The sequence below is a fragment of the Bos indicus genome, chromosome 18 (genome assembly GCF_029378745.1).
Source record: "Bos indicus isolate NIAB-ARS_2022 breed Sahiwal x Tharparkar chromosome 18, NIAB-ARS_B.indTharparkar_mat_pri_1.0, whole genome shotgun sequence".
Lineage (NCBI taxonomy): Eukaryota > Metazoa > Chordata > Mammalia > Artiodactyla > Bovidae > Bos > Bos indicus.
The window spans coordinates 44,665,598-44,685,026 of record NC_091777.1 but is presented as its reverse complement, the minus strand read 5'-3'; the positions used below and the strand labels follow the sequence as shown (position 1 = coordinate 44,685,026).

At 50.1% G+C, this 19,429-nt stretch overlaps 1 protein-coding gene across 2 annotated transcripts in view; it reads right to left on the bottom strand.

Annotated features, from left to right (window-relative positions):
* Positions 1 to 19,429, bottom strand: part of CHST8 (carbohydrate sulfotransferase 8) — a 145,171-nt gene that overhangs the window by 67,443 nt on the left and 58,299 nt on the right. The window contains exons 1-2 of one of the 2 annotated variants that reach the window (XM_070770920.1): positions 10,278 to 10,378; positions 6,285 to 6,499 (exon numbers count right to left, since the gene is read on the bottom strand). In XM_070770920.1, coding sequence (XP_070627021.1) covers positions 6,285 to 6,414 — 130 coding nt within the window. In that variant the 5' untranslated portion in view covers positions 6,415 to 6,499; positions 10,278 to 10,378. Of the gene's footprint in view, positions 1 to 6,284; positions 6,500 to 10,277; positions 10,379 to 19,429 lie in introns of those variants that run through there. The other variant, XM_070770919.1, reaches the window with a different exon arrangement.

Sequence of the window (19,429 nt, the reverse complement as noted above, 5' to 3'; positions counted from 1 at the left end):
AGAGCTGACTCATTGGGAAAGACTCTGATCCTGAGAAAGACTGAAGGCAAAAGGAGAAGCGGGCAGCAGAGGATGAGATGGTTGGATGGTTGGATCACTGACTCAGTGGACATGAATTTGAGCAAACTCCGAAAGACAGTGAAGGACAGGGAAACCTGGTGTGTTGCAGTCCACAGGGCGGCAAAGTGTCGTACAGGACTTAGTGACGGAACACACACGCAAACATGGAAAGGCGGACTTCCCTGGTGGTCCAGTGGTTAAGACTCCACACTCCCAGGGGGCATGGGTTCCTAAGATCCTGCATGCTAGGAGGCACAGCCACAGGGGAAAATAAAACCACATAAAGGGCTTTGCACAAGACTTGGCATGTGGTATACTTTTGTTATTACTATTATTATTCCTGGATGCCCCGGAAGTAATATCCTAGGGCTGGTTATGGACTGAGTCATCAGAGACTATCTGCAGGGCCCCCTGGGCCATCCCTGTGGCTGCCTTCCTCCCTGAGCATCCCAGCACTGGCCTCAGTCCCCAGCATCCCCACCACCCACAGTTCCACGGCTCTGGGAAAGCAAAGAGCCACTTCACTAAAACGTGGGGGTGGCCTCTTTAATAAAAATCCACTCTACAAAAACCAAGCATTTAAAAAAATAATAATCCACTCTACAAAAACCAAGCATTAAAAAAAAAAAAACAAAACACGACTATCTGTAGTGTGCTAGCAACAGAATCTGTATCATAACGTCACATTTTTGAAAACGTATCAACAAATAAGCCAATCCATGTACTGTTCATTTTGGCTTCACGGGTCACGAACAATGTCTCACCTCACCCCATTAAAACAAAATCCATCCCACTTAAAAGAATGGAGAAGAAATGGTACAATTAGAACATCACAGGAGAGGGAGGTGGGGGAGGGATGAAGCAGGAGGCTGGGTTTAGCAGTTGTAAGCTTTTATATACAGAATGGATAAACAACGAGGTCCGACTGCATAGTTCAGAGAACTGTATTCAGCATCCTATGACAATCCGTAATGGAAAAGAATATGAAACAAAAGAAGGTATATGTGTATATAACTGACTCATTTTGCTGTAAAACAATAATCAATACAACATGGCAAATCAACTATACTTCCATTTAAAAAATAAATTTCAAAAAGAACATTGAATTGTGCAGCCTCGACTGGATGGTCTAGGCCAGGGCGGCGCCAGCCTCTAGGCCACTGACCAGTTTCTGTCTGTGGCCTGTTAGGAACCAGGCTGTACAGCAGGTGAGCGGTGGGAGACAGAGCAAAGCTTCATCTGCATTTACAGCTGCTTCTCATCGCTTACATTACTGCCTGAGCTCCACCTCCTGTCAGATCAGCCGGGGCTTGAAGCATCCAGAAACCATCCCCCTGCCCTGGTCTGTGGAAAAATTGTCTTCCATGAAACTGGTCACTGATGCCACTGAGTAGGCGGAGTGCGTGAGTGCTTAGTCACTCGGTCGTGTCTGACTCTTTGTGATCCCACGGACTGTAGCCCGCCAGGCTCCTCTGTCCATGGAATTTTCCAGGAAAGAATACTGGAGTGGGGTGCCATTTCCTACTCCAGGGGATCTTCCAGATCCAGGAATCGAACCCGCGTCTCTTGAGTCTCTTGCATTAGCAGGAGAATTCTTTTACCATTGAGCCACTTAGGAAGCCACAGGGTCAGTGGCTAACCAATAACTCAAAGCTGGGCAGATGTACTCCTCCCCACAGAAGAACACAGGACCACATATGAATTCTTGCCAAAAAAGGGAAAACAAACCTATATCTGATCAACTGCTAAATTTACGTAATTTACAGGGAGTACAAGGGGCAGAAGGGTATGTTGAGCTATACCAAACAGGCACGATCAGCAAAAATCCCAACTGTGGGAAACTTACAGAACCTGTGACCCAGTTTCCTCCAGTAAACAGCAAGAGGGAAGTAAAGGCACGCAGGACATCTTAGAAACTGAGAGAAGCTTAAACGACTTGCCCACCAGTTGTAACGTGTGAGCCTTATCCAGATACTGACAAAACAAATCGGAAATAAAGATATTTATCACCTTTGTGGGATGACTAGAAATGTGAACACTGGACATTTGATGAGATCAAACAATTGTTGAATGTTAAAAGAAAGAATTCTTATCTTTTCTACTAAGAAATACACTGAAATATTTATGGCTTTATGGTTATACAGGGAAGCGGGGGAGGGGAATAAATTGGGATTAACATAAACACACTACTTTACATAAAATAGATAACTAATAAGGACCTACTGTGTAGCACAGGGAACTCTACTCAATACTCTGTAATGACGTACATGGGAAAAGAACCTAAGAAAGAGTGGATGTGGGTATACGCATAACTGATCCACTTTTCTGTACGGCAGAAACTGACACAACACTGCCAATCAACTGCACTCCAATAAGAAAATTTTTAAAAAGAAACATTTGGGGGATGTCCCTCGTGGTACAATGGATAAGTATCCCCCTGCCAATGGAGGGGACACAGGATCCCTGGTCCGGATGATCCCACATGCCGTGGAGCAACCAAGCCTGTGAGCCACAACTACTGAGCCCGTGCTCTGGGGCCTGAGAGTCAAACCTCGACGCCCATGCTCCTAGAGCACGTGCTCCGCGACACGAGAAGCCACAGCGTAAGAAGTCCTCACACCACAACTGGAAAAAGCCTGCAAACAGCAACAAAGACCCAGTGCGGCCAAACTAAACCAAGACACTTTTTAAAAAGAAATACTTATGACTGAACTGATTGGCCCTAGTATATATGCTTTGAAAAGAGAAGCGTATGGGGCTGTGGATGAGGCCCCGTTGAGGCTGCTGGGTGCTCGGGACGTGGGGTTCACTGTACTATTCTAATCCACTTCTCTGTGTGTCCCACGCTCTCCATAATACAAAGTTCTGCCTTGTATTCAAGTCTGTATATAAAGACGGGTCACTCATACACACGTGGAGAGTGCCCTCTGCACCTCCAGGGCCAGCATGTTGGGATGTGTTAGTCCCAGTTCTGGTCGGCTCTCTTCCACTTTGGGAAGGGGCAAGAGTAGTCTCCTGGGTCAAGATGTGAGTTTCCGGAGGCCTCAGGGCCTGGCAATATTGGAGACATGAAAAACAGTGGGATAGGTAGATTCTCTGACACCCAAGAACACCTAATCTTAGAATGAAGGTAGGTTAACCGGCAGTGGTTTATGTTCCAAAAGGTTTGATCTAAAATATAGCAAACATTTTGGAAAATAGCGTTTGGTTTACAGAAGTTGGCAATCCCACAGGATTGCACTTAATGCACAAAGCAGGTGAGATTTGCTGACTGGTCTCTGCAAAGTTCAGGTGCTTTTAAAAGCTGGTAGCTGCATGGGAGAAATCTGAAGGACACGCCAACCCCAAGGGACCACAAACAGCTAATGACTCTGTCCGCCTTTTCAAGCTTGTTTCTGCATCTTCACCTGACCACCCTCCCCCTCCCACCTTGGCCAACGCCACCAACAGCGGGTCCCAGACGGCATTCCCAGGAAAGTTTCTGCTACTGGAAAAAAGACCAGAAGAGCCCGTGGGGAATGTCCACTGCAGATGCCCCCACCGCTTTGACCAATCTGGATGACAGGGCAGCCTCTCTCGTCTACATCTCCCAGGGCCAAAATTCTGACTTGTCTAGGACTCTTGGGGCCAAACCACCCATGCAGCTGGATACATACACTTTGTAAGCACTGGTTTCCAACAGATAAATGTAATCAAGGTTTATGTGCACAGAGAAGACAACAGGATGGGATTGTTTCACTTGAAAGATCAGAAGAAAATTGTAACTAATGTTGTGGAAAATTACTTTGATATTGCTTTCTTGGTACCGAATCACAATTAGGCTGCCGTGAGAAGTACAGGGGAAGAATAAATGAATAGTAACAAATCAACACAAACAGCCTGTGTCAGGAACACTTTGCTCAGGGAGAGTAACGTAAGCATTACTTAAAGTTTTATGACTGCGTTTGAGGTGATTTACGTAGAACGTACAGGTGCTACGCCCAGGTGGTCCGGCTCCGTTTACAGCCAGAAGAAGGGAGCTCAAAACCCAAGCAAGCTCCACACCTGGGTCTGCCAGGTCCTTGCCATCCCCGGCTGCAGGGGGAGGCTGGCCTCAGCTTCCTGCCATCCCGCCTGCCAGTCTATGCTATGCTATGCTAAGTCACTTCAGTCGTGTCTGACTCTGTGCGACCCCATAGATGGCAGCCCACCAGGCTCACCCATCCCTGGGATTCTCCAGGCAAGAACACTGGAGTGGGTTGCCATTGCCTTCTCCAATGCATGAAAGCGAAAAGTGAAGTCACTCAGTCATATCTGACTCCCAGCGACCCCATGGACTGCAGCCTACCAGGCTCCTCCGTCCATGGGATTTTCCAGGCAAGAGTACTGGAGTGGGGTGCACCCACCCCAGAAACCCTCACTGTCCGCTGGGCCCCCACTCCACCAGTGATGGAGGTAATCCACACATGTGCACCGGGGTAGCTGTGCAGGCCATGCCAGCTGGCGAGGACAGGAATCCACAACACAAGGGGCAAGGTCTCTGTGCCGTCAGCTGCTGCAGCATGGCAGAGCACATATCGAGGTCACCAGCCAGCGACCCCACTCAGGACTATCACACCGGTCCCCAGAAGACACCACAGATGGGCACCCAGCCCCAGTGGACACCACAGACACACTCGAGTCTTCTCTCCCAGGCTGGTCCCACAGAAAGCAGACACAAGACATGAGAACCCTCTGCCCACTTGTGCCCCAACCACGCGTGCGCACACCAAGACGTGCAGAGGACACACGGCGCCGTTATCCCCAAGCCGCGCCCAGAGGCCTTTTTCGGGAGCTCGCTCCCGCTCATACAACACACAACTGCAGAGAACAACTCTGAGTGCTCTGGGTGGCGCGGCCCATGGAGCTAGGTGCTGCTCTTAGAGTCGCTGGCCACTCTGGGGCCCACATGAAGCTGCAAAGCCTCCACAGAGGGACTGGCTCAGTCACGGGTCTCTGCTTCCGAAGCTGGGAAGCAGCCAGACACATCTTTGACAGCCACCTCCGTAGAGGGTCGGGCCCAAGCATGAGTCAGCACCAGTGACTCACCACCAGCCCCAGGGGGTCTGCCTGGCGCTGGGCTGCTTCTCGCTGATGCTCAGGGATGAGACAAATGACTCACCAGCCTCTCCCGCCAGGGTCTCCAACAGCAGCTGCCAGGCCTAGCTCTGGCCTCCTGCTCCTTTCGCCTTTCCATATGGCACCTACGGGCACCCAGGCTGAGCTCAGCATGGGTGCAGGCTGCCCTGAGCATGTGAGCCGTGGCGGGCCCTGTGCCCTCCCCACTCAGGGCCAGGGACCCCCTAACACTGTGTCCCGCACTCCTGGGCTGTGGGCTGTAGGCAGGGATGGTGTGGGGAATCCCTCTGCCTAACCCTCCAGCCTCAGCGCCCCTTTCCTTCTGTCTGTGTCCAGCAGCCCAGGGGTGTCCAGCCATCAAGGACCCTCCCCTAACAAGGCCTCTGGGACCTCTGTTGTAAACGCAGGTGCTTGGCCTGGCAACCGTGCTATCCCTTCATGTGATGCCAACAATTCCTGGCCTTGGCCCCACACTGGCGGCCCTCCAGTTCGGCCGTGCTGTCTGGGGCTTGGCCACGTCTCAGTCAGAGGGGCCTTGCCTGAGCGTCCCTCTCTACCTTCTGTCCACCCTGAGGCTCCAGGACCATCCTTCCTGCTCTCCCCTCACTGCCATCCCCACCTCTGCAAGTCCAGTGGGCTGGGAGGCCGTAGGTGGGGAGGCCAGCAGGAGGCTCTTCAGCTTTACAAAGCCGGGAGGCACCGAGGCACCCCACTTTCTTGCCCAGGCTGAAGAGGCTGAATTTGAGAGGTCCCCAGCGCTGGGCAGAGAATCAGAGTCCCATTGGGGAGGCCTGGGCTCAGGGAGAAGTCACTTGTCCTCTGATATCCCAGATCATGTGGAAGAGGACCCGAGAGGTGGTGGGACCCTGAAATCTTAGTTTCACCAGAGGCAACGACCAGATGAGAGAGGGGCAGCCTGGCCATTCTTCCCAAGAGGAGTGCACGGGCCAGACGTCAGAGGTCAGAGGCCAGAACCACATGGTTGGTGGCCTGACCACAGATACAGTGCCCCCACACTGTGGCTGGTGACTGGAACCTCTGCCTTGGCCCCATGGCAGCGCAGAGGCCTGTACTTCGGGCGGGAGAGCCGGGTCAAGCAGGCAGCTGGGCCGAGTGCAAGGGCTCACCTGGTGCCTGGTGGGGGGTGAGCTCCGTGGGGTCCTGCAGGCTGATGAAGAGAAGGAGTCCTGCAGCTCCGAACAGCAGGATGGACGAGAACATGCAAGCCAGTCGCATCGTTCCTGCTCGCGGGGACATCCGGGGCTCGCTCCGGGGTCACCTCTCGGGTGCGGGAGGCACGTTCTTCCCTCATTGTCCACACTGGGCGTCCATCAGGCCAGGTCTACGGAGCAGTGGGGGAGAAAGACGGCCCATCACTGAGGCCCAGGGCCCCGGTCACTGCTCGTGACCAAGCAGAGTCCCTGGACCCCTCCACCCTTACTCACATGCGTCCCTTTGACCTTCTCAAGTCCAAGGAGGCAAAGGCTGGTCACCACCTGGGGCTGAGACACCAGCTTCCTGCCAGGGTCTCCTGTATCTGGACCTTTAGAAAAGCCACGGAGAGAGATACTCCCCAGCTCCTGCCCCGGGGGGGGGGGGGGGCCCTGGTGTGGACCCCTACCACCCACAGCCAGGGGACAGCAGCCACCCCCCACACTGTTCAGGCAGGAATCCGGGTCCCTGTGGCTCACAATTGGCCCAGTGGACAGAGAAGTTCTTGGGTCTGTCTCTGCCTTGGCTCCCATCTACAGGATGCTGGGGACAAGGGTCTCCATAGAACCAGAAGCTTTGAGAAGGGGCCTCTCAGGCCCAGAGATGTCAGAGACTGACTGACTCGCCACTGTATCAGCCAGAGCTGTCCCTGCCCCCCACAGACGGAAGGATGAGCTGGGTGGAATCATAGCCCTGCTGGATAGTCGCACCGACAGGGGCTGAAGTTCCAGCCAGATCATGGTCATCCCAGCTCTCGAAGCGGTCTGGAGCTGACACAGGGTGGCCAGACCCAGGTCTGACAGATCCCAGGCTCAGAGGCTGTGTGCCAGCAGATGGACACCTGCTGCTCCAGCCACTGCAGACCCAGGCCATGCCCATGTTGCTTGCCCCCACCCTCATTCCCCTTGAAGTAAAAGAAATGCCTACCAAGTATCCTGATACCAACTAGTGACATCAGTTGGGTCAAGCTGTGGGTCAAGACGGGGGCACCCTGGGACTTCCCTGGTGGTCCAGTGGTTAGGATTTCGAGTTTCCACAGCACGGGGCATGGGTTCGATCCCTGGTCGGGAGAACTAGGATCCTGTATGCCATGTGGCGTGGCCGAAAGAAAAAGATGACAGCTCCCCAAGGCCATCTGCCTAAAGGAAAGATGTAAGTTCCTGCAGTGGGGGGTGGGGTGGGGGTGGGCTGGGGGTGTGGCGGGGTGGTTCGAGCAAGCTATCACTTGTTCCCCTTATCTTCACCCGATCCTACCCACCTGGGTCCAGGGACATCACCCTCTTTCCACCTAAGAAGCCCTTTGGGAACTTGCCCCTGTCTGGCACAGGGCAATGCCCGAGGAAGGCTGAGGCCAGGTGGGCAGTGCCCAGTAACCCCTGAGACACAGCAGGGTGCTGATCAGGCCCCAGACCAGTGTGCCACTCAGCACAAGGATGAGCCCTGCCTGGAGTCTCCTTGGCTTGACATTCTGAACAGGGAACCCATCTCTGACCCGGCACCCAGGTGCTGGGGGAGGAAACCCCAGCTTTTGTCCCTCTGTATCCAACCTGAAGATGGGGCACGAGGCAGGAAGTGATAAACAGAGAAACCCCACCTTCCTCTGCCCAAACACACATTCCCAAGGACTAGACAGTTCTCAGCAAGGCTCTGAGGCTGAGAGTTAAATTGCAGGTTTGGGTTTCTCCCCTCTGCAGTCTCTGTAATTATTTTTTCACTCAGTTAACTTTAATTAACCTGCCCCAGGCCTCCATGCACGGGAACACGCCTGAATGCCAGGCTCTCTGAGCTGTGCAAGCAGGAGTTTCCCACGACCTCCCAGCTTTCATGTTTCAGAGGCAGTGCTGACCAGGTGCTGTTTGCCTCTGGCATTGGCTCCAGGGTTCTAGCTGGCCCTGACCTCCCTGCAACAGCCCCTCCTGCACCACACCACCCCCCCCCCCCCGTCCCGCTCCACCTTGCTACAGAGAAAGGCGGCTGCTTCCTGCCAAAACCAGGGATACCCTGCCTCCAGCTTGCAGTGGGTGAAAATGGGCAGCAACATGTCCCCAAAGGCTCAGACCCTGAAGCCCCTCAGGGTCTGCAGCCTCCCTCTCCATGGTGGCCCCAGATGGGACCATTCTGGGGACCTGGCTCATCATTCTGAAAAGACGCAGGTGCCGGAGTGCAGGCCCCAGGCTCCAGGGAAGGACAAAGCCCACAGCATGCCCAATGGCCTGCGGTCTCCCAGGACCCTCCCTCAGTGATGACAGGCCCTCTGCGCAGGACCCACAGGTTGAACTATAAGCAAGGCCATGGCTATAAGGACACCCAGCTTATGCTGGCCAAGGTGTTGATATACTGCCTGCAGACACACCAGCCTTCAGAGTGAGACACGAGGTCAGGAAACCAATCTGATCTAGGGTGAACCCCCAAATTAGGACATTTCTCAAGGTGGGGAGAAGAAAGAAGAAAGAAAGAAGGGAAGAAAGGATGGCAAGTCGATGGCCAGCAGACACAGTGGCCTGGTAAAGCAGCTAATAATGTGTTGCCCAATCTTGACCCAAAGACTATTTGATGAGGAAAAGGGACTCAGAGGCACGTGTGATCATTATTGCATTGTTTGTATGGTGGCTGGCACTGCAGAAGTGACTGCAGAAGAGCTGCTCAGTTTCCTCTTCTTTCTAATCTGTCACATGGTCACCGTTCAAGTCGGTACAGATTTCCCTCCTCCTCCAGCCATGACCTGTTCTCACTTGTTTCTGAACCAGCCCAAACTAAGCCCACCAACTGGAGCCAGGCTTCCAGCAGCCCGTGTGCCTGGAGCCAGGCTGAAGACCACATCCCTGACCCCAAATCTGGGGAGAAGAGAACACAGCCCCAGAACCTGCACTTTCACGGTGGCAGGAGCATCAATTATTCAAGCATCTCAGCTTAGAGACTCTCTCCTTGTCAGCCCCCAAGAGAATATAAGCACTCTCTCTACACCTAGGGAAGCTGGTGTTAGAGACATGCATGGCTTCCCCTGCCCAGACTTAGCTTCTACGCCTCAGACCCCAGCACCCACCCCTCCACTGGACCTTTCTCCCAGGGTTGGCTCTCACTGGAGACCATCTGATTAGCTAACTCCCTGCTTCGTGCAAACAGGAATCAAAGGTTAGCCTGCCTCCTCTCCTAGGGGAATGGTTTGCAGCCTGACTGAGTCTTCAAGGCCCCAGGAGGGAAAAAACAACATCACAGAATCTGTAGGAAACTCCTTCCTTTAAAGAGAGGTAGGTGAGAGATCACCAACAGACCACCAGACACTCCAGACGGTGGGCACATCTGATCCCCTATAGTCCCCGTGAGAGTCCTTGTCTTCAAAGTCACATGTTATTTTCAAGGCCACAGGGAGATGATGTTCAAAGGCTGTCTCCCTCTCCTGCGAGTTGAGCTGCTGCCTGGGGAGGGGACACAACAGTCAAGGCTGGAGGTGGGCTGCCCAGGACCCGACAAACACATTCACAAGCCCCCACTCCCAGTGGCATGGGTACAGGCTCAGCACACACTACATCACACCCCAATGACAAGTGGAGAACCTTCTCCTACTTCCCTTCTAAGATCAGCAGACAAGAAGAAAATTCAAATGATGGAGTGGAAGGGGGAGGGGTGAGGCAAGAAAAATAAATAGCCCATTGAGATTTCAGAAGGTCCTGCCCTCCTCACAGTTCCTAGCGCTCCCGGGGGCTTCTCTCCCTGGGGCCCCGAATGGCGTCACCAATTTTTACAGGAAGAAAGAGAAATCCAATTAATCTTGTAAACACCTCCTGGGACACAGGGCAGGGCCAAGGATTTCTCCTATTTCCGTATTTATCCGATTTAAAATTTTGTCTCTAGAAAATTCACTTCAGGGCACAAGCAAGGACTTGGGAATTCAGCCAAAATGCACGCACCTCCAGTGGCGAAGGGCCGGCAGGCAGACGGACGGACGGACGGCTCCAAGGACACACTTGGCTGCGGATGCTCCAAGGCCTGGATACTCCCCCCAGTCACCCAGAGGACCCCCTCAGGCTGTGGAGACCCACCCCTGTGCCCCACTGGAGGCAGGAGGAGGCGTCCAGCCTCGCACCGGTGGGTGCACCCACTGGGTGTGCGGGCCCCGGGCCTGGGAAAGTTCTCTGACCAGTCGCTTCCTCCTCGAACCGGCAGGAGTGAACAGTGACGTCCCTCCTGGCTGAGGGCTCTAAGAGAAGCTGCTCATCGGGAGAGAGGCTGCTATGGCAACTTGAGGAGAATGGAGCCAGACATTGCCGTCACCTTGAATCCGGCACCAAGCATTCCACAATGGCAGCAGAGGGGGCCACGCTTCCAGCTCTGCCCCCACCGAGGCCGGCGCTGGGGCTGACCCACCGGCTTCCCTCCTCAGCCTCCTGGCCTCGGTAACTCATTTGCTCTTTGCTGAAACAAAGCACACAGCCCAGTCCCCTGAGAACACCACCTCCATCTGTTTTTGTCAGAGTTCTTCCCTGTGTTCAGCTCCTGCTTACTTCTGAGATGGGGTTCTTCTCGATTTCAGCTCATTAAAATCCTACAGCTAATTAAAACTGCTCTAACGGCAGCGGCGATGGCAGCCGCAAACTCTGGGATGAGTCCCTCCAGTTTTTATGCACAGGCATAAAGTTGCAATGCTCTTTGAGGATGACGGATGGCTGCAAGGGCTCAAGACTCTGAGGTGGGGCTGCAGACTCCTGCCTCATCACTGACACGGCAGAGCGCTGACCTGGGTCCTGAAATGGGCAGGGCCCAGCCTCAGCACATCCGGGCAGGCACGACTGCCCCCCATTCCTGGGGGAAGCAATTTACTTGATAACCACTCCCTTGTTACAAGGCAGGGATTCCCTCCAATCTCCCACGCTGTCTGCAGGGAGAGAGAAAGGCGACCCCGAGGCGAAGGCCGAGGTACAAATCAGGTTCAAACAGCCCCAAACCTTGTCCCCACAGCCCCACTAGGAACACCACAGCCCAGCTCATACAAAGAGGATGAAGGGAAGCCTGCAAATACACAGCCATGGCAGGAGGGTCCTGAAAGCCTGGCCAAGATGTCACAGGCTGCAGTGTCCTCTTTGCTATTAGGAATAAACCAAACTATGGGTATCATCTCTGGCCAGAACTTATATTTTTAGGGTACTTTATTACCCTAAATAAAGGACAGGGTATGGAAAAATAATCCTACAGGTAAAAAAACTAACTCCCTCCCCACCAGCTTGCAGGTGGTATCCTCAATCTTGTGAGCGCGGGTATCTCAGTTACAGCCCTTCCTCCACTATGTGGAGAGCATTCTCATGCCTGTTTTGGACTCTTTGCTCATCTTTGTATTCCCAGCACTTAGCACAGTGCCTGGCACAGGTGATCAATAACCTTTGCCACATGTTGAATGAGTGTGAGTTAATAGAGGTGATTGGACCATCTGGAGAGAGACACTCCATGAACCTGGAATTTTAAAAAGGTCATTTCTGTTTCAGGGAGCTGAGGGTCTGTTTTGATCAGGTCTGAGCTGGAATCAGGTTCAACGAGTAGTCCAATCCTATGACGGAAGAAGAGACAAGGAACTGAGCTCCACCAGGGAACCTGACAAAACTGACCGCTCCCAAACACCCTAGGCACACTCACCACCAGGATGCCATTTCTGTATCTTCATGTCTGATAGGACAGATTTCAAAACATGGGGCTTGAAGACTAAATGATGACTCTATTTCTATATGTATGAGTATATTAGAACACACAATACAAACAAATATTTGTCATTTAGACACTGTAAAATGGATGATTTTCAAACCTTTAAAATACAGTATGATGCGAGGGAACTCCCAAACAAAACTGTAGTTTGCATTGGTCAGTCGGTTCAGTCACTCAGTTGTGTCCAACTCTTTTCGACCCCATGGACTGCAGCACACCAGGCTTTACTGTCTGTCACCAGCTCCTGGAGCTTGCTCAGACTCATGCCCACGAATTGTTGATGCCATCCAGCCATTTCATCCTCTGTTTCCCCCTTCTCCTCCTGTTTTCAATCTTTCCCAGCATCAGGGTCTTTTCTAAGGAGTCAGTTCTTTGCATCAGGTGGCCAAAGTATTGTAGTTTCAGCTTCAACATCAGTCCTTCCAATGAATATTCAGGACTGATTTCCTTTATGACTGACTGGTTTGATCTCCTTGCAGTCCAAAGGACTCTCAAGAGTCTTCTCCAACACCACAGTTCAAAAGCATCAATTCTTCAGTGCTCAGCTTTCTTTACAGTCCAACTCTCACATCCATACATGACTACTGGAAAAACCATAGTTTTTTGTTGACTAAACGGACCTTTGTCAACGAAGTAATGTCTCTGCTTTTTAATATGCTGTCTAGGTTGGTAACGGGAGAAGGCAATGGCACCCCACTCCGGTACTGTTGCCTGGAAAATCCCATGGATGGAGGAGCCTGGTAGGCTGCAGTCCATGGGGTCGCTAAGAGTCAGATACGACTGAGCAACTTCACTTTCACTTTCCACTTTCATGCATTGGAGAAGGAAATGGCAACCCACTCCAGTGTTCTTGCTTGGAGAATCCCATGGACGGAGAAGCCTGGTAGGCTGAAGTCCATGGGGTCGCACAGAGTCAGACACGACTGAAGCGACTTAGCAGCAGCAGCAGCAGGTTGGTCATAGCTTTTCTTCCAAGGAGCAAGTGTCTTTTAATTTCACAGCTGCAGTCACCATCTGCAGTGATTTTAGAGCCCCCCAAAATAAAGTTTCTTACTGTTTCCATTATTTCCCCATCTATCTGCCATGAAGCGATGGGCCCAGAAACCATGATCTTATTTTTCTGCATGTTGAGTTTTAAGCCAGCTTTTTCACTCTCCTCTTTCACTTTCATCAAGAGTCTCTTTCGTTTCTCTTCACTTTCTGCCATAAGGGTGGTGTCATCTGCATATCTGAGGTTATTGATATTTCTTCCAGCAATCTTGATTTCAGCTTGTGCATTTTGAGTGATGTATGCTGCATATAAGTTAAATAAGCATGGTGACAATATACAGCCTTGATGGACTCATTTCCATATTTGGAAGCAGTCCATTGTTCCATGTCCAGTTCTAACTGTTGCTTCTTGACCTGCATACAGATTTCTCAGGAGGCAGGTCTAGTGGTCTGGTATTCCCATCTCTTTCAGATTTTTCCACAGTTTGTTTTGATCTACACAGTCAACAGCTTTGGCATAGTCAGTAAAGCAGAAGGAGATGTTTTTCTGTAATTCTCTTGCTTTTCCTATGATCTAACACATGTTGGCAATTTGATCTCTGGTTCCTCTGTCTTCTAAAACCAGCATGAACATCTGGAAGTTCACGGTTCACATACTATTGAAACCCAGCTTGGAGAATTTTAAGCATTACTTTACTAGTGTGTGAGATGAGTGTAATTGTGTGGTAGTTTGAACATTCTTTGACATTGTCTTTCTTTGGGATTGGAATGAAAATTGACCTTTTCCAGTCCTGTGGCCAGGACTGAGGTTTCCAAATTTGCTGGCATATTGAGTGCAACACTTTCACAGCATCATCTTTTAGGACTTGAAATAGCTCAACTGGAATTCCACCATCTCCACTAGCTTTGTTCATAGTAATGCTTCCCATGGCCCAGTTGACTTCACCTTCCAGGATGTCTGGCTTAGGTGAGTGCTCATACCATCGTGGTTATCTGAGCCATGAAGATCTCCTTTGTATAGTTCTTCTGTGCATCCTTTTTTTTTTTTTTTTTAACATTAGAACCCCATGAATATCAGTTTACATGGCTTGATCAAAAACCAGTGAAAGCAATTCATGGTATAACATGAGTGAAACTTGAGGACATTATGCTGTGAAAGGAGCCAGTCACAATAAGACAAATACTGTATGATTCCATGTAGACAAACTCAGAGACAGGAAGTAGAAGAGTGGTTACCAGGGACTGCAGGGGCGAGGGAATGGGGAATTATTACTTAATGGGGACAGACTTTCAGTTGGAGAATATGAAAAAAGTTCTGGAGAAGTGCAGAGGTGATGGCTGCAGAACAATGTGAATGTACTTAATGCCTTTGGACTTAAAAATGGTTAAAATGGTTTACATTATGTATATAAATAACAACAACACTATTAATTTTACTTCAATCAAAAATCAGTGAAAGCAAACTGAGCAGAAATCACTATCTTATCATTTCACTCATCCCGCAGGTGCAGGCCCTGGGGCCAAGAAGGACCAGAATTGTCAAGTTCATGCCTGTGTGAAACATGACCAGAATAGAGAGGAAATGGGTTTACAAACCCAGGCAGCCCCCTCCCCCAAAGTGGCCAGATGTCATGGGATGCAAGCAAAGCTCAGAGCAGGGAGCCTAGGTTCTGGGCCTGGCTGTCCCTCCAGTTTAACTGTTGACCCTTAGGACTTGGTTTGCCTAATCTTGGAATCAATCTGCATCCAGAATAAGCACTGTAGATGAGTTTCCAAGTTCCTTGCAGCTCTAGGGTGTGACTAACACGTTTTGGAGAACAGAAAGACATCTTGTGAATTGTATTTGCAGGAGGCCAGTTTCAGGCAGAGCAGGTGGCACTCTGGCGAGGTGTCCCTCACCCACACCTGCTGACTGTCCCTTGCCACAAATCTGGGTCGATGCTGTGTCTCTATGGACCAAAGCTGCCAAACTGTTTCCCTTCAAGATAATCTTATCCCTATTGTAAAGGACAAAGGACCCTCATGCAAGTGTCAAACTGGAAAATACGTTCTCAGGTTCTTTCTGGTCCACAGTCATGCCTGAGGCCTGCCTGGTTGAGGCAAGTCTCTCCTGGGTCCACTCTACCTAGGTGACCACTGCTCTATGTTTGAACCCATCAAGTCCAGCTGGGACAGTGCCTCATTTAATGATAAAAATCATTTTAAGGCAGAAGTCTAAAAGTCTAAACAGAGCTAATGATTTAAGTCCCACCATGTTCATGGTCACCGTTGTCATTTAAAAATCTTTAATTTTTAAAGAATGTAAAAGGGCAACATGAGGCATCCTTGTGGTGATAGAAATGTCCTCTATTTTGACTGTATCTATGTCAATATTCTTACTGGGATACTACACTGTAGTTTTACAAGACATTACTACTGGGGGGAAATGGATAAAGGGTACACAGTATTTCTCTGTAATACTTCTTACAACCATATGTTAATCTATAATTATTTCAAAATAAGAAGTGTAATTAAAAAAATCAAGCACTTGAAAGTTACTGGCCTTTCAGCTCATGCATAATGGAAGCCAAATTCTAATGTTGTGCATGTAAATAATAGATAACATTTTCATGGATCAGCACCACCCTCTGCTCTATAAGAAACACTTTAAAGGTAAGGGAATATGCCTTTAACAGGAAAATTTGATGTGTTAGCAACTACTGGTTGATCTTTGTGCATTTTTCAATTGCAAATTGCACTTTAAAAATGCAAACAATTATTAATATTGATTTGGACTAAAACAATATTGAATTTCAATATATTTCCAGCTCTTTTATGAATTACCCTGTGGATACGTGGTGATTATGATAAAAGAGCATTTGCATGCTCGATTTCTTTTCGATGAGGAACCTTGAAGAGGGCTGATGTGATCCATGGATAATGAACTTCACAGGGACAAGGCTGGCTCCAGAGTCCTCTGCCAGGTCCTTAAACTTAGCAGCTGGAAGGAACTTTCAGGGCCACTCTCCCCTCTGGACTTTATCCAAACCAGTACCACAGAGCACAGGCTATGAACAACTGCTTTGCGAGGCCTGGAATGGGGCTTAGCGTCAGTTTTTTTTTTTAAGTTTTTAAAAATGTATTTATGTTTAATTGAAGGATAATTGCTTTACAGTATTGTGTTGCACAGTATTGTGTTGGCTTCTGCCAAACATCAACATGAATCAGCCATAGATATACCTATGTCCCCTCCTTGTTGAACCTCCCTCCAACCTCCCTCTCCATCCACCCCTCTAGGTTGTTACAGAGCCCTGGTTTGAGTTCCCTGAGTCATAGAGCAAATTTCCACTGGCTGCCTATTTTGTCCCAGAGGGGCCTGTCCTCAGCCTGTTGGGGCTTCCCTGGTAGCTCAGATGGTGAAGAATCTGCCTGCTAACGCAGGAGGCCCCGGTTCGATTCCTGGGTCGGGAAGATCCCTTGGAGAAGGGATAGGCTATCCACTCCAGTATTCTTGGGCTTCCCTGGTAACTCAGATGGTAAAGAATCTGCCTGCAATGCAGGAGACCTGGGTTTGATCCCTGGGTCAGGAAGATCCCCTAGAGGAGGGCATGACAACCCACTCTAGTATTCCTGCCTGGAGAATCCCCATGGACAGAGGCGCTTGGTGGGCTACAGTCCATGGGGTTGCAAAGAGTCAGACATGACTGAGAGATTAAGCACATCTATTTTACATACAGTAACATGTTTCCCTGTTACCCTCTCCATACATCCCACCCTCTCCTTCCTACCCACTTCCTATGTCCGTAAGTCTGTTTTCTATTTCTGTGTCTCCACTGCTGCATTGCAAATAAGTTTCTCAGTACCATCTTTCTAGATTCCATATATATGCTTTAGTATACGATATTCATTTTTCTCTTTCTGGGTGTCAGAGCTTTTAAGAGAAAAGGAATAAACATTTGTCATGCTTTGTTAATGTTCCAGACATTATGCTGGGTACTACATAAACATCCCATTTAGCTTTCACACAATAACCTCTTGAAGTAGAAATCTTTATCCCTGTTTGTCACAGGATTGGTTTTCTGTAAGGAGAGGTTGAGATAGAGTTTGGGGTGCAAGATGTGATCAAGGTTCAATATCTATGAAGAGAAAAGGGAGGAAGGGGAAGTGAGTAGAAGGAGAAGTCGGTCAGGGACACAGGTTCGACAAAGCCTTGATGGGAGCTCAGGAGTGGCTGTCGGCTGTCAGAGCGCCCAGCAGCCAGCAGAAATGGCTGTGCCTGTATGCTTCCACCTGATTCGGTAGCTGGATGCAGAGTTCCCGGGGAAGGGCATGACGTAAGATGAGGCAGTCTCCTGCAGATCTTTAGGGAGCTTACAGCTGACCCCCCTGTCCCATGGGTGGCCAGTAAGTCCTTCCTGCAAGGGGCTCGAGGAAGCATATCTCCAAGTCCTCTGCTCTGTTTTACAAATGATAAAATTAAGACCCAGAGAGACTAAACATTGTCAAGGTTACACAGTAAATAAGCCACCCCGGATCTCTTTGACTCGCTTCTTCCAAACAAAAGCGTAGATCAGACTGTCCTGACCTTCAGTTACTGAGACACGAGGGTTTGAAAGTCTCCTGAGGAACAGGCAGAAAGTTTGACTGCATAAGCAGATACCTTTGTTTCACCTCTACTAACATCTCTGCAACACACACACACGTGCCCGTGCACGCACACACATACGCTTACTTTTTGGCAATTATCTCATTGCTAATGGTAGGCGGGGACGTGGATTATTTGGGTTAAAAGTTCCCCTGACAGTACAGCCTGGAGAGCATCTTCCCTCCCAGCAGAGCTGTCGGATTTTGCCAAGAGCAGCAGACGATGTATGAAGCTGCACGGCCTCCTTTTACTTTTAGAAAGCACTGAGCTGTTCACATTTTCCAGCTGCTCTGACATCCAACAGCCACAGCAGGGAAAATTACAGGGAGGAAAAAATTGCATATTTACTTCTCAAAATTGAGAGTTGGGGTATAATATGGACAGAAAGGAGTGTATGAGTAAACCCAGAATGCCCTGGCCCCTGGCAGGGTGCAGCTGCTGCCAAGTTGCAAATGGCAATCCATAGACTCCAGAGGAGGAGAGAATGGCAAGGAGGGCTGGCTTCCTTCCAGGGAATCCCTCTCCCTGTGCTGCCCCCAGAGGACTTGCCTTTGTGTTCCCAGCTGGCAAAAGTGCCTGGCACAGAGGAGGTATTTGGGCAATGTGTGGTGAGTGATGAAAGGTTAGGAAGAGGAGGGAGGAAGGGGAGCAATGCTTGTACCCTAGAGCCAGCTGAGTCCTTTTGAAGTTGAGGTCATATGGAGCCTGGCAGATATCCCCTGGGTGTCCTGTGGGACAAAGATGGCTTTTCTGAGCTGGCTCCAGGGTTGACCACCACATTCTTGATTTTTACTAGTCCAGCATTACTGTCCCTGGATTTCTCAGAAGAGGCTGGCTCCTTCCAACCTGAGGGCTCAAAGACTAAGAATATGGCAGAACAATCAAGTCTGTTGGCTCTGTCCTGATTGTTGTGTGGAGAATCGGGTCTCTCTCAAGCTCTCAGGAAGAGCCCAAGACTGTGAGTGACCTGGAAGTTCTAATGAGTGGCTATGCATGAGGTAGGAGCCTGCCTTCTTCATAAGCTTCTGCCTCATTTCTTCCTCCACTTGACTTCGCGTATTTCAAGTCTCCTCCCCCTCAATGCCTTCCCCCTCTTTCATCACAGAGTGTTGGAAAGCCATAAATTTAGGACCAACCTCCACTCCCTTCCTTTCCCCCTACATCCAACTGTAGACTTGGTCCCCTGCACCTGTCCTATGTTTCCCAGCCTTTCGGGGTGGCTGATTCAGCACTGGGGTCATGGACAGCTCCCTACCTCCATCCCAGTTCCTGTATTGCATTTGCTGTCCTTCCCTGTTTAAAACCATCTGAGCGCCCCCAGTTCCCCCGTGGTCCAAGTTTAAATGTCTCAGCATGTCCCACAAGGCCTGTGAGCACCAAGTCTCATATTTTACCATTTCCTGACAGCCCCCAGGCCAGGCAAGGCATCTACCTTGTATGTTTTAAAGAGGCCGTGGGCTTTCCTCCAACACACGTTAACAGTGGGAAGTTAGTGTAGAGAAAAGATCATTGGACTCTGAACTGTCAGCTACTTAACATTAAATTTTCTCTCTGGGAGACTTTGGGCATCATTATTTTACATTTCTGAGCTTCAGTTTTCTCAACCAGGAAGTCAGTCTCTGGGAGACCGACAGCATAAGCTTCTTTGTGAAGATTCCTGCTGTGATGGGATGCTGTTCTGGGATGGAGGGAAGAGGCTCAGGGCAGGTAGAGTGGGCTGCTGGGTCCCCGTCCCTTCCCTGTGGAGCAGATGAT